This window comes from Vidua chalybeata, chromosome 31, assembly GCF_026979565.1.
Source record: "Vidua chalybeata isolate OUT-0048 chromosome 31, bVidCha1 merged haplotype, whole genome shotgun sequence".
Taxonomy (NCBI): Eukaryota; Metazoa; Chordata; class Aves; order Passeriformes; family Viduidae; genus Vidua; species Vidua chalybeata.
This window is the reverse complement of record NC_071560.1, coordinates 1,862,606-1,875,537: the sequence shown is the minus strand read 5'-3', so window position 1 is coordinate 1,875,537 and position 12,932 is coordinate 1,862,606. Positions and strand designations below refer to the sequence as shown.

The window sequence follows — 12,932 nt, the reverse complement described above, 5'->3', positions numbered from 1 at the left end:
GAGCGGAGCGCAGGGGCGGAGCCAGGAGGAGCGAGCCAATAGGAAGCGCGCTGCCCTCGCCCGGAGGCGGGGCTATGCCCATATATGGGGAAAGTTGTAGGTAAGCCACGCCCGCAGGCGGAAGGGACGCCAGGAAGGAGCCGAGGTTCGGAATCGCCGATTTTATTGAAACGTCCCCAAAAACGAGAGGGGGAGGGGAGGGGAGGGGCAGGCACCCCCCGGGGCCGGGCGGGGGGAGGGGCACCCACGGGGCAGGAACTGGTCCCAGTTGGGATTTCCAGTGGGGCGGGAACTGGTCCCAGTTGGGTTATGAGGCAGGGACTGGTCCCAGTTGAGTCCATGGGGCTCCGGCCCGGCCGGGGAGGGTCAGTGGCCATGGGGGTCCAGTGGCCGGAGTTGGGATTCAGTGGCCAGAACTGGGGGTCCAGTGGCCATGGGGGTCAGTGGCCATAGAGGGTCAGTGGCCAGAGTTGGGGGTCAGTGGCCAGAATTGGGGATTAGTGGCCAGAATTGGGGGTCATTGGCCATAGAGGGTCAGTGGCCAGAGCTGGGGGTCAGTGGCCAGAATTGGGGATTAGTGGCCAGAATTGGGGGTCATTGGCCATAGAGGGTCAGTGGCCAGAATTGGGGGTCAGTGTCCGGAATTGGGGGTCATTGGCCATAGAGGGTCAGTGGCCGGAGTTGGGGGTCAGTGTCCGGAGGGGGGAGGGGCTGGGGGAGCTCAGCGGCCGACACGCCCCAGGGAGCTGCGGGGGGAGGGGGAAACACCTCAAACCGAGCCTAAAACGGAGCCCAGAAATCCTAAAACTGAGCCCAAAAAATCCCTAAAACGGAGCCCAAAATCCCTAAAACTGAGCCCAAAAAATCCCTAAAACTGAGCCCAAAATCCATCCCGAATTGAGACCAACTCAAACCCAAAACTGATCCCAAACCGACCCCAAAATGAGCCCGAACCAAACCCAAACCCCAGCCCAAAGTGACCTCAGGTGCCCCCCAGGCACCACCAGGTACCCTCACCTGCCCCCCCAGGTGCCCCAGGTACCCTCCAGCTGCTCCCAGCTGCCCCCAGGTATCCCCAGGTGCCCTCAGCTGCCCCCAGGTGCCCCCCAGGTATCCCCAGGTACCCCCGAGGTTCCCCCAGGTGCCCCCCAGGTATCCCCAGGTACCCCCCAGGCACCACCAGGTACCCTCAGCCACCCCCCCAGGTATCCCCAGGTGCCCTCAGCTGCCCCCAGGTGCCCCCCAGGTATCCCCAGGTACCCCCCAGGTTCCTCCAGGTGCCCCGGGTACCCCCCAGGTACCCTCAGCTGCCCCCCCAGATGCCCCCCCATGCCCCCAGGTACCCCCACGTTCCCCCAGCGGCCCCCAGGTGCCCCCCAGGTGTGCCCCAGCTGCCCCCAGGTGCCCCCAGGTGTGCCCCAGGTGTGCCCCAGGTGCCCCCCAGGTGTGCCCCAGCTGCCCCCAGGTGCCCCCAGGTGTGCCCCAGGTGCCCCCCAGGTGTGCCCCAGCTGCCCCCAGGTGCCCCCAGCTGTGCCCCAGCTGCCCCCCAGGTGTGCCCCACGTTCCCCCAGCTGCCCCCCAGGTGCCCCCAGGTGTGGCCGTACCTGGCGCGGCGCGGGGGCGGCTCCGGGGCGGTGCCCGGGGGGCTCTCCCGGCGCAGCAGGAAGGGCCGGAGGCTGCCCCGCACCGGCGACCCCCGGGCCAGGTTGAAGGGCCAGGGGGGCTCGGGCTCCTCCCGCAGGACTGGCCACGGGGAGGGGCGTCAGGGGGCGGGGCCACGCCCACAGACCACACCCACACGCCACACCCGTGGGTGTGCCCATGTACGCACCCACTGGCCACACCCATGATCACAGCCATTGACCACACCCACTTGCCACACCCATGGGTGTGCCCATGTACAAGCCACACCCACCAGCCACACCCATGGTCAGACTCATTGGCCACACCCACTGGCCACACCCATGGGTGTGCACAGAGTCACACCCACTGACCACACCCAGGGTCACAGCCATTGGCCACACCCACTGACCACACCCATGGTCAGACCCATTGACCACACCCACTGACCACACCCAGGGTCACACCCACTCACCACACCCATGGGTGTGCACAGGGTTACACCCATTGGCCACACCCACCAGCCCCACCCACTGGCCACACCCAAAGCGTCCACACCCATGGGTGTGCCCTGGCCACACCCAATATGGCCACACCCACTTGATACACCCCTTGTCACACCCAGGTAACCCCAGCGAGGGCACCACCCACTGGCCACACCCACTGACCACACCCACCGACCACACCCAGGGTCATAACAATTGACCACACCCACTGATCACACCTAGGGCCACACCCATTGACCACACCCAGGGTCACACCTATTGACCACACCCACTGACCACACCCAGGGTCACACCCATTGACCACGCCCCCGGCCCCGCCCCGTTGCTCACAGTCGCGCTCGCTCAGCGAGTACGGCTTGATCGGCTCCTCCGGGCGCGGCCGCGGGAACGGGCGCCGGGCTGGGGCTGAGAGGACCCAAAGTCACCCAAAATCCCCCAAAATCCACCCCCAGAATCACCCAAAATCCGGCCAGAACCCAGCCAGCCCCAAATGCACCTAAAATAAACCCAAATTCACCCAAAGTCACCCCAAATCCCCCAAAATCCACCCCCAGAATCACCCAAAATCCGGCCAGAACCCAGCCAGCCCCAAATTCGCCCAAAATCCACCCAAATTCACCCAAAATCCCCCCAAATCCACCCCCAGAATCACTCAAAATCCGGCCAGAACCCAGCCAGCCCCAAATGCACCCAAAATAAACCCAAATCCACCCAAAGTCACCCCAAATCCCCCAAAATCCACCCCCAGAATCACCCAAAATTCACCCAAAATCCGGCCAGAACCCAGCCAGCCCCAAATTCCCCCTAAATCCTCCCAAATTCACCCCAGAATCGCCCAAAATCCATGCAGAACCCAGCCAGCCCCAAATTCGCCCAAAATAAACTCAAATTCACCCCAAATTAATCCAACGTCACCCCAAATTCACCCAAAATCCATCCAAATTCACCCCAGGATCACCCAAAATCCGTGCAGAACCCAGCCAGCCCCAAATTCACCAAAATACACCCAAATTCACCCAAAATCCACCCAAATTCACCCCAAATTAATCCAAATTCACCCCAAATCCACCCAAATTCACCCCAAATCCACCCAAATTCACCCCAAATTAATCCAAATTCACTCAAAATTCACCCAAAATCCGGCCAGAACACAGCCAGCCTCAAATTTGCCCAAAATAAACCCAAATTCACCCCAAATCCAGCCAGAATCCACCCAAAATCCAGCTAGGGAAACACCAAAATCCCCCAAAAATCCCCTAAATATCCCCAAAAAAATCCCCCAAACTTCCCCACAATCTGGAGAACAGGTGACCAAAGCACAAACTCACCTGTTCTGGTGGAGAAAAATCCCTCAAAAATGACAAAATTGTTCACCTGGAGAGGGAGAAAATAAAGAATTTCATGGAATTCTTGGATTTTGATTCCCTGAGATGTATTTATTCTAATAAATAACAATGAAATAAACAAAAGATATAAAATATAAAACAGAAAAGATTAAATATAAAAGATGGAGTATGAAATATAAAATATAAAATAACTGTAAAATACAAAATATGATATATATAACATGAAACACAAAATTAAAAATAAGAAATATAAAAGAAATATAAAACATTGAATGTAAAATACAAAAGAGAAAATATAAAACGTCAAACATAAAATGTAAAACACGGAACACAAATTTCAAACCCAAATTTCAGCCCAGATTTCAAACCCAGAACCCAAATTTCAGCCCAGATTTCAAACCCAGACCCCAAATTTCAGCCCAGATTTCAAACCCATGACCCAAATTTCAGCCCCAAATTTCAGCCCCACACCCAAACCCAGACCCCAAATTTCAGCCCCAAATTTCAGCCCCACACCCAAACCCAGACCCCAAATTTCAGCCCAGAACCAAATCCAGGACCCAAATTTCAGCCCAGATTTCAAATCCAAAACCCAGAACCAAACCCAGATCCCAAATTTCAGCCCCAAATTTCAAACCCAGCCCCAGATTCCAGCCCCACACTCCAGCCCCACACCCCAGCCCCACATTTCAAACCCAGCCCCACAGTCCAGCCCCACATTTCAAACCCAGCCCCACATTCCATCCCCACACTCCAGCCCCAATTCCACACCCATAGCCAGCCCCACACTGCAGCCCCAGATTCCAGCCCCACATTTCAAGCCCAGCCCCACACTCCAGCCCCACATTTCAAGCCCAGCCCCACATTTCAAACCCAGCCCCACAGCCCAGCCCCACATTCCAGCCCCACATTTCAAGCCCAGCCCCACAGCCCAGCCCCACATTCCAGCCCCACATTTCAAGCCCAGCCCCACACTCCAGCCCCACATTTCAAGCCCAGCCCCACATTTCAAGCCCAGCCCCACATTTCAAGCCCAGCCCCACATTTCAAGCCCAGCCCCACATTTCAAGCCCAGCCCCGCTCCGCGGGCGCACCTGCGGGATGGGCTGGCTCAGCCCGAAGTGCTTGCCCAGGAAGCCGAGCAGCTTGGGCGAGGGCCGGTCCACGGCCAGGCGCTGCGGGGACACGCGCTCGCGCTGCGGGACACGGCGCTCGCTCAGAGCCCCCCCAAACCCCTGTCCCCTTTTAGTTCACATCCCCCCTAAACCCCTGTCCCCTTTTAGTTCACATCCCCCCTAAACCCCTGTTCCCTTTTAGTTCACATCCCCCCCAAATCCCTGTTCCTTTTTAGTTCACATCCCCCCTAAATCCCTGTCCCCTTTTAGTTCACATCCCCCCTAAACCCCTGTCCCCTTTTAGTTCACATCCCCCCTAAACCCCTGTTCCCTTTTAGTTCACATCCCCCCTAAACCCCTGTCCCCTTTTTAATTCACATTTCCCCCTAAACCCCTGTCCCCTTTTAGTTCACATCCCCCCTAAACCCCTGTCACCTTTTAGTTCACATCCCCCCTAAACCCCTGTCACCTTTTTAATTCACATTTCCCCCCTAAATCCCTGTCACCTTCTAGTTCACATTCCCCCCCTTTAAATCCATATTTCCCCTTTTTAGTTCACATTCCCCCCCTTTAAATCCATATTTCCCCTTTTAATTCACATTTCCCCCCTTTAAATCCATATTTCCCCTTCTAATTTCACATTTCCCCTTCTAATTTCACATTTCCCCCCTTTAAATCCATATTTCCCCTTTTTAGTTCACAGTTCCCCCCTTTAAATTCATATTTCCCCTTCTAATTTCACATTTCCCCTTCTAATTTCACATTTCCCCTCTTTAAACTCGGGTTCATTTCAATTCACATTTCCTCTCAAACCCATGTTTATTTCAGTTCACATTTCCCCCCTTTAAATCCGTATTTCCCCTTTTTATTTCACATTTCCCCCCTTTAAATCCATATTTCCCCTTTTAATTCACATTTCCCCCCTTTAAATCCATATTTCCCCTTTTTATTTCACATTTCCCCCCTTTAAACCCAGGTTCATTTCATTCACATTTCCCCTCTTTAAATCCGTATTTCCCCTTCTAATTTCATGTTTCCCCCCTTTAAATCCCTGTTCCCATTTTAATTCACATTTCCCCCCAAATTCTCATTATTTTTTTCCCAAATTCCCGTTATTTTTCCCGTTTTTTCCCCAGACCTGCAGCATCTCCTGGAAGAGCTCCCGGCCCAGCCCCCGGCGCTGCTGCGACTCGTGGACGTAAAAATCCAGGACACAGAGGGGCTCCACCTCCACGTGGGACCCGTCCCGCTCCTGGGAATTCCCAAAAATCCCCAAAATTCCCAGAATTCCAGCTCAAAAACCCCAAAATCCCCAAAATTCCAGCTCAAAAATCCCCAAATCCCCAAAATTCCAGCTCAAAAATCCCAAAATCCAGGACACAGAGGGGCTCCACCTCCACGTGGGACCCGTCCCGCTCCTGGGAAACCCAAAAATCCCCAAAATTCCCAAAATTTCAGCTCAAAAATCCCAAAATTCCCAGAATTCCAGCCCAAAATCCCAAAATCCCAGCTCAAAATCCCAAAGTTCTCCCCCCAAAACCCAAAATTCCACCCCCAAACCCCCGGATTTCACCCCAAATTCCCTCCAAACCTTCCAGATTTCCCCCCAAATTCCCCCCAGTTTGACCCTAAACCCCCCAGATTCCCGCCAGAGTTCCCCCCAAATTTCCCAAATCCTCCATATTTCCCCCAAAACCCCCCAGATTTCCCCCCAAACTCCCCAATTTGACCCCAAACCCCCCAATTTGACCCCAAACCCCCCAAATTCCCCCCAAACCCCGGCTCACCAGCAGGAAAAGTTTCTTGTAGCCGACCTTGAGGAAGCCGAGCACGGCGCCCCTGGGGGGCCTGGGGAATGGGGGATTGGAGAGGGGATTTGGGGGGTTTGGGGGGATTTGGGGAGATTTGGGGAGTTTGAGAGGGGATTTGGGGGGATTTGGGGGGTTTGAGAGGGGATTTGGGGGGGATTTGAGGGGATTTGGGGGAGTTTGAGAGGGGATTTGGGGGGGATTTGGGGAGATTTGGGGGGTTTGAGGGAGGATTTGGGGGGATTTGGGGGTTTGGGGGGATTTGGGGAGTTTGAGAGGGGATTTGGGGGGGATTTGGGGAGATTTGGGGGGTTTGAGGGAGGATTTGGGGGGATTTGGGGGGTTTGAGGGGGGATTTCGGGGGATTCGGGGGGATTTGGGGAGTTTGAGAGGGGATTTGGGGGGTTTGAGAGGGGATTTGGGGGGATTTGGGGGGATTTGGGGGTTTCAGAGGGGATTTGGGGGGATTTGGGGGGATTTGGGGATAATTTGGGGGTGGTTTTGGGGTGACTGAGGATATTTTAGGGATGTTTTGGGGATATTTTGGGGCTGTTTTGGGGTCTCACCGGGTGTCCCTCAGCAGGTACAGCACGTGCCTGTTTTGGGGCTGTTTTGGGGTGATTTTGGAGCTGTTTTGGGGTGATTTTGGGGCTGTTTTGGGGTGGTTTTGGGGCTGTTTTGGGGTCTCACCGGGTGTCCCTCAGCAGGTACAGCATGTGCCGGTTGGGGGCTGTTTTGGGGTGACTTTGGGGTGATTTTGGAGCTCTTTTGGGGCTGTTTTGGGGCTGTTTTGGGGCTGTTTTGGGGTCTCACCGGGTGTCCCTCAGCAGGTACAGCACGTGCCTGTTTTGGGGCTGTTTTGGGGTGATTTTGGGGCTGTTCTGGGCTGTTTTGGGGTGGTTTTGGGGCTGTTTTGGGGTGATTTTGGGGCTGTTTTGGGGTGATTTTGGGGCTGTTTTGGGGTCTCACCGGGCACGTACCAGTTGGGGGCTGTTTTGGGGCTGTTTTGGGGCGGTTTTGGGGCTGTTTTGGGGTGGTTTTGGGTGACTTTGGGCTGTTTTGGGGCTGTTTTGGGGCTGTTTTGGGGTCTCACCGGGTGTCCCTCAGCAGGTACAGCACGTGCCGGTTGGGGGCTGTTTTGGGGTGACTTTGGGGCTGTTTTGGGGCTGTTTTGGGGCTGTTTTGGGGATGTTTTGGGGCTGTTTTGGGGTCTCACCGGGTGTCCCTCAGCAGGTACAGCATGTGCCTATTGGGGGCTGTTTTGGGGTGATTTTGGAGCTGTTTTGGGGTGGTTTTGGGGCTGTTTTGGGGCTGTTTTGGGGTGGTTTTGGGGTGACTTTGGGGCTGTTTTGGGGCTGTTTTGGGGTCTCACCGGCTGTCCCTCAGCAGGTACAGCACGTGCCTGTTTTGGGGCTGTTTTGGGGTGATTTTGGAGCTGTTTTGGGGTGATTTTGGGGCTGTTTTGGGGTGGTTTTGGGGCTGTTTTGGGGTCTCACCGGGTGTCCCTCAGCAGGTACAGCACGTGCCGGTTGGGGGCTGTTTTGGGGTGATTTTGGAGCTGTTTTGGGGTGATTTTGGAGCTGTTTTGGGGTGGTTTTGGGGCTGTTTTGGGGCTGTTTTGGGGTGGTTTTGGGGTGACTTTGGGGCTGTTTTGGGGCTGTTTTGGGGTCTCACCGGCTGTCCCTCAGCAGGTACAGCACGTGCCGGTTGGGGGCTGTTTTGGGGTGATTTTGGAGCTGTTTTGGGGCTGTTTTGGAGCTGTTTTGGGGCTGTTTTGGGGCTGTTTTGGGGTCTCACCGGGTGTCCCTCAGCAGGTACAGCACGTGCCGGTTGGGGGCTGTTTTGGGGTGATTTTGGAGCTGTTTTGGGGTGGTTTTGGGGCTGTTTTGGGGTCTCACCGGGTGTCCCTCAGCAGGTACAGCACGTGCCGGTTGCTCTCCATCCGCGCCGCGCTCGTCACGGGGGTGGAGAGGCCCTGGGCCTGCCTGGGGGGACACGGGACCCCCCGTGACCCCCCCAATTCCCCCTGGGACCCTCAGATTTCCCCTGGGACCCCGCAAATTCCCTCCTGGGACCGCAGATTTCCCTCTGAGATCCCCCAGTTTCCCTCTGAGACCCCAAATTTCCCCCCTGGGACCCCAAATTTCCCCTTGGGATCCCCCAGTTTCCTCTGGGATCCTCCAAATTTCCCCCTGGGACCTGCCAGTTCCCCCCCGGACCCCCCTAATTTCCCTCTGGGACCCCCCAATTTCCCCCTGGGACCCCAAAATTTCCCATTGGGACTCCCCAATTCCCCTTGGACCCCCCTAATTTCCCTCTGGGACCCCAAAATTTCCCCCTTGGACCCCCCTAATTTCCCTCTGGGACCCCAAATTTCCCCCTTGGACCCTCCAGTTCCCGCCTGCATCCCCCAACTTTCCCCTGGACCCCCAAATTTCTCCTTGGGAGCCCCAAATTTCCCCATGGAACCCCCCCTCCGACCTCCCATTGTCCCCAGTGCTCCCCCCCGGGACCCCTCAGCGCCCCCTCCACCCTTCCCAGTCCCACCCTGCCGTTGTCCCCAGTATCCCCCCAGTGCTCCCAGTGCCCCCCACCTTGGCCGAGGCCTTGCCCAGCTCATCGATCACCGTCCTCAGCTGCTGCTCCAGCTCCTCCCTGCGCCGAGGGGACACCGAGAGGAGCCATGGGGACCCCGCTTTCCCCTCACAAACCCCCCCCCCCCCCCGAGCCAGCGGGCTCCGCCGCTTTCCCGCCCAGCCCGGTACCGTTTGGCGCCGGCGCCGCGCCCCGCGGGCCGCAGGTGCTGATCCACCACGCAGAAGCGCTCGCCGCCCAGCACCGGGGCAAGGTCGAAAGGGAATTCCATGATGGAGCCCCGAGCCCCGGGCCCGGCCCCGCCGCCGCCTCCGCCCGCCGGGCCCGGCCCGGCCGCCACAGCCACGGCCGCGCCCGGGCGGCAAAGAAACCACGCCCCCCGCGGCGAGGAATCAGCCAATCGCGGCCGGGCCCGCCAAGCGCCGGCCAATCGGTGCGCTGCGTTCTGCCGTCCTTAACGACGGAGTCCCGCCCTTAGCAACCGTCAGCCAATCGTTGGCGCTGCCGCGCCCGTCTTTAGCGACCAAGTCCCGCCCGTAGCAACCGTCAGCCAATCGCTGCTGGCGGTTTGACAGCCCCCTAGCAACCGAGCCCCGCCCATGGCAACCGCTCACCAATGGCAGCGGCCCTCAGCAATCAAACCCCACCCATAGCAACCGCCGCCCAATCGCTTCCCCTGTCAGGAACCAAGCCCCGCCCCTTGCAACCCGTTAACCAATCACGTCTTTTCTCCTGGACTAAGCTCCACCTCTGAGTCTTGCTTGTCCAATCGCTGCCGCCCCTTCCCCCGCCCTTAGCAACCAAGTCCCGCCCCCTTAGCATCCCGCTTTTCGCGCCACAGCAAAGCATGAAGGGAAGCGTCCCCCCCCTTTGCCGCAGAGCATTGTGGGATATACTCCCCCTCCGCGCGCCGCCATTTTCCAGCCCGGCCGCCATCTTGGCCTGGCGCCTCAGTTCCCCTGACAAGAAAAACGCCAAATTTTTGGGGCATTTTCCAGCGTTTTATTTCCCCAAGGGGCTCGGGGGGGTGTCCGGGTAATCCTCCTTGAGGAATCCCCGGTACAAACGGCGCATCCGGGCCACCTCGGCGGCGGGGGGCTGCTGCCACTCGTACCAGGGGTACCAGGCCCGGCGCGGCCCCCTCAGTGCAGGCGCCGGGGGAGTTTTGCCCACGGCCGCGTGTCGGTTGGAGAAATCCTCCTCGGGAACGGGCACGAAGGGCACCTGGAGCCACAGGAGACCTGGGCAGGGGGGACTGAGGGGTCTGGGGGGCACGCGGAGGCGTTGGCAAGGGTTAAAAATGGCGGGTTTGGGGTTTTTACCGTGGTCCTGGGCCTGGGCGATGGCCTGGGAGAGGCGGCGGTGCTGCTTCATGCAGATCCCTGAGGGGAAAAGGGGGCAGGGGCAGCCCCAGGTGACCACGGGGACACGAAGGTGACTCTGAGGACATGGAGGTGACCACGGGGACAGGGAAGTGACCACAAGGACACAGAAGTGACCACAAGGACGTGGAGGTGACAACGGGGACACAAAGGTGACCACAAGGACATGGAGGTGACCACAAGGACGTGAAGGTGACCCTGAGGACACAAAGGTGACCCCGAGGACATGGAGGTGACCCCAAGGACACAGAAGTGACCACAAGGACCCAAAGGTGACCCTGGGGACATGGAAATGACCACAAGGACACAGAAGTGACCACAAGGACGTGGAGGTGACCACAAGGACACAGAAGTGACCACAAGGACACAAAGGTGACCTCAAGGATATGAAGATGACCCTGAGGACATGGAGGTGACCACAAGAACACAGAAGTGACCACAAGGATGTGAAGGTGACAACGGGGACACAAAGGTGACCTCGAAGACATGGAGGTGACCACAAAGACACAAAGGTGACCCCGAGGACACAAAGGTGACCACAAAGACATGGAGGTGACCCCGAGGACATGGAGGTGACCACAAAGACATGGAGGTGACCTCAAGGACATGGAGGTGACCCCAAGGATGTGGAGGTGACCACAAGGACATGGAGGTGACCACAAGGACATGAAGGTGACCCCGGTGACACGAAGGTGACCCTCAGGTGTGCCCTCACCTGTGTGGATGGGGTGGAAGATGACACCGGAATGGGGGCAGATGAACTGGTCCAGCAGCTTCACGTTCTGGAGGGAGGGAAAAGGGGGAGAAAAGAGGTGAAATTGGGTAAAAAAAGAGGTGAAATTGGTAAAAAAAGAGATGAAATGGTAAAAGAAAGAACAAAACAGGAATAAAATACAAAAAAAAAAACGGAAACCAAAGGAAAAGGAGATAAAAAAACAGAAAGAAGCAATAAAAGGAAAGAACAGGGGAACGGAAGGGGATCAGGAGCAGGGGCCAGTGCAGCCCCCCCAGATCGGCCCCAAAAGCTCCAAAACTCACCCGAAAATCCACGAGCAGGTTCCGGTCCCGGCAGAGGGGGCAGGGGTTCCCCACGGGCCTGCCCCGGCGCTGGGGAGGGGTGGGCACAACCAGTCAGTCCCAGTAACCCCCCAGTCAGTCCCAGTGACCTCCCAGTCAGTCCCAGTAACCCCCCAGTCAGTCCCAGTAGCCCCCCCAGTCAGTCCCAGTGCCTCCCAGTCAGTCCCAGTGCCTCCCAGTCAGTCCCAGTAACCCCCCAGTCAGTCCCAGTAACCCCCCAGTCAGTCCCAGTAACCTCCCAGTAACACCCCAGTAACCCCCCAGTCAGTCCCAGTAACCTCCCAGTCAGTCCCAGTAACCCCCCGGTCAGTCCCAGTGCCTCCCAGTAACCCCCCAAACATCCCAGGGCCTCCTTCCCAGTGCCTCCCATTGCTCCCAGCACCCTCCCATTGCTCTCAGCACTCTCCCAGTACCCTCCCAGTGCCCCCAGTACCCTCCCAGTGCCCCCAGTATCCTCCCAGTACCCTCCCAGTGTTCCCAGCACCCTCCCAGTGCCCCCAGTACCCTCCCAGTGCTCCCAGTGCCCCCCAGTACCCTTCCAGTGCCCCCCAACACCCTCCCAGTGCCCCCCAGCACCCTCCCAGTGCTCCCAGTGCCCCCAGTGCCCCCAGTGCTCACCAGACAGGCCTTGCGGGCGCTCTGGGGGGGCACGGAGCCCTTGTGGTTGCGCCGGTAGCCGTGCCACACCGGCCTGTCCCCGTAGGCGGCCCGGTACTCTGCGGGGGGGACATTTTGGGGGAAGTTCCGAGGGGTTCGGGGACCCCAAAATCCCCCTCCCCCCCTCCCCCCCCGCAAACCTTCACTCTCCAGGTACTCCCAGGGCCGCTCCAGGTAGGGGGAGGGGGCGGCCGGGGGGGTCTCGGGGGCGTCCCGGGTGCTGCAGAGGCGGGGCAGGGCCTGGGGAAGGCGGTTATGACGTCACAGCCGCGTTCCGGGCGATGACGTCACGCAGGGGGGCTCCCCCTGCCTTCCCCTCTCATCGTCCCACCCTCGGCGCTGACGTCAAAAGAGGAGGGGTGGGCGAAACCCCGCTGTGACGTCATTCAAACGAGCAGCCGCGCGTTGTGACGTCACCACAATGACGTAACGCATCGCAGAAAACCACGCCCCCAAACTCCGCGCCCGCGCGCCCCCTAGCGGACGAAAAAAAAAAGCCCCTCCCCGCCGCCGCGCCGTGACGTCACTCGCCCCGCCCGCCGCACGTGGCGCGCGCTGCCCCTCCCCCCCCCTCCCCTCACATCCCGATTTTCTCCCGCCGCCCCCCCCAGAAATTCCCCGGTGTCCCCCCCACCTCCCGCCGCTCCCCGCCTCACCTGAGCCCACCGCGGCCTCCCCACGCCGCCCGCCGCCCTCAGCAGCGCCGCGGCCGCCGCCCAGGCCAGCGCCATCTTCCCGCCTCTCCCTCACGCCCGGCCCCGCCCCCTCTCCCTCACGGCGGGGCGCGGGGCGGGGCGCCGCCATCTTGCGGCGTGGCCACGCCCTT

General features: G+C 58.8%; 2 protein-coding genes across 4 annotated transcripts; both read right to left on the bottom strand.

Annotated features, from left to right (window-relative positions):
• Positions 1-146: 146 nt before the first annotated feature.
• ATAT1 (alpha tubulin acetyltransferase 1) lies at positions 147-9,347 on the bottom strand. Of its 3 annotated transcripts, none has more exons than XM_053967950.1 (10): positions 9,161-9,347; positions 8,990-9,050; positions 8,294-8,376; positions 6,375-6,435; positions 5,726-5,839; positions 4,567-4,647; positions 3,455-3,500; positions 2,457-2,531; positions 1,605-1,743; positions 147-746 (listed from the first exon to the last, which is right to left on the bottom strand). In XM_053967950.1, the coding sequence occupies exons 1-10, from the start codon at positions 9,259-9,261 to the stop codon at positions 722-724; spliced, it is 786 nt and encodes a 261-aa protein (XP_053823925.1). In that variant the 5' UTR covers positions 9,262-9,347; the 3' UTR covers positions 147-721. The 3 variants fall into 3 exon arrangements, with proteins under 3 accessions (XP_053823925.1, XP_053823924.1, XP_053823926.1); XM_053967949.1 differs by having other exon boundaries at positions 4,567-4,668; positions 9,161-9,346; XM_053967951.1 differs by having other exon boundaries at positions 4,567-4,668; positions 8,294-8,380; positions 9,161-9,249.
• Positions 9,348-9,978: 631 nt separating this feature from the next.
• MRPS18B (mitochondrial ribosomal protein S18B) lies at positions 9,979-12,918 on the bottom strand. The gene is made up of 7 exons (XM_053967953.1): positions 12,763-12,918; positions 12,247-12,346; positions 12,068-12,165; positions 11,411-11,479; positions 11,088-11,154; positions 10,313-10,372; positions 9,979-10,231 (listed from the first exon to the last, which is right to left on the bottom strand). Exons 1-7 carry the CDS (start codon positions 12,835-12,837, stop codon positions 9,993-9,995), a joined length of 708 nt encoding a protein of 235 aa, XP_053823928.1. The 5' UTR covers positions 12,838-12,918; the 3' UTR covers positions 9,979-9,992.
• Positions 12,919-12,932: the final 14 nt, after the last annotated feature.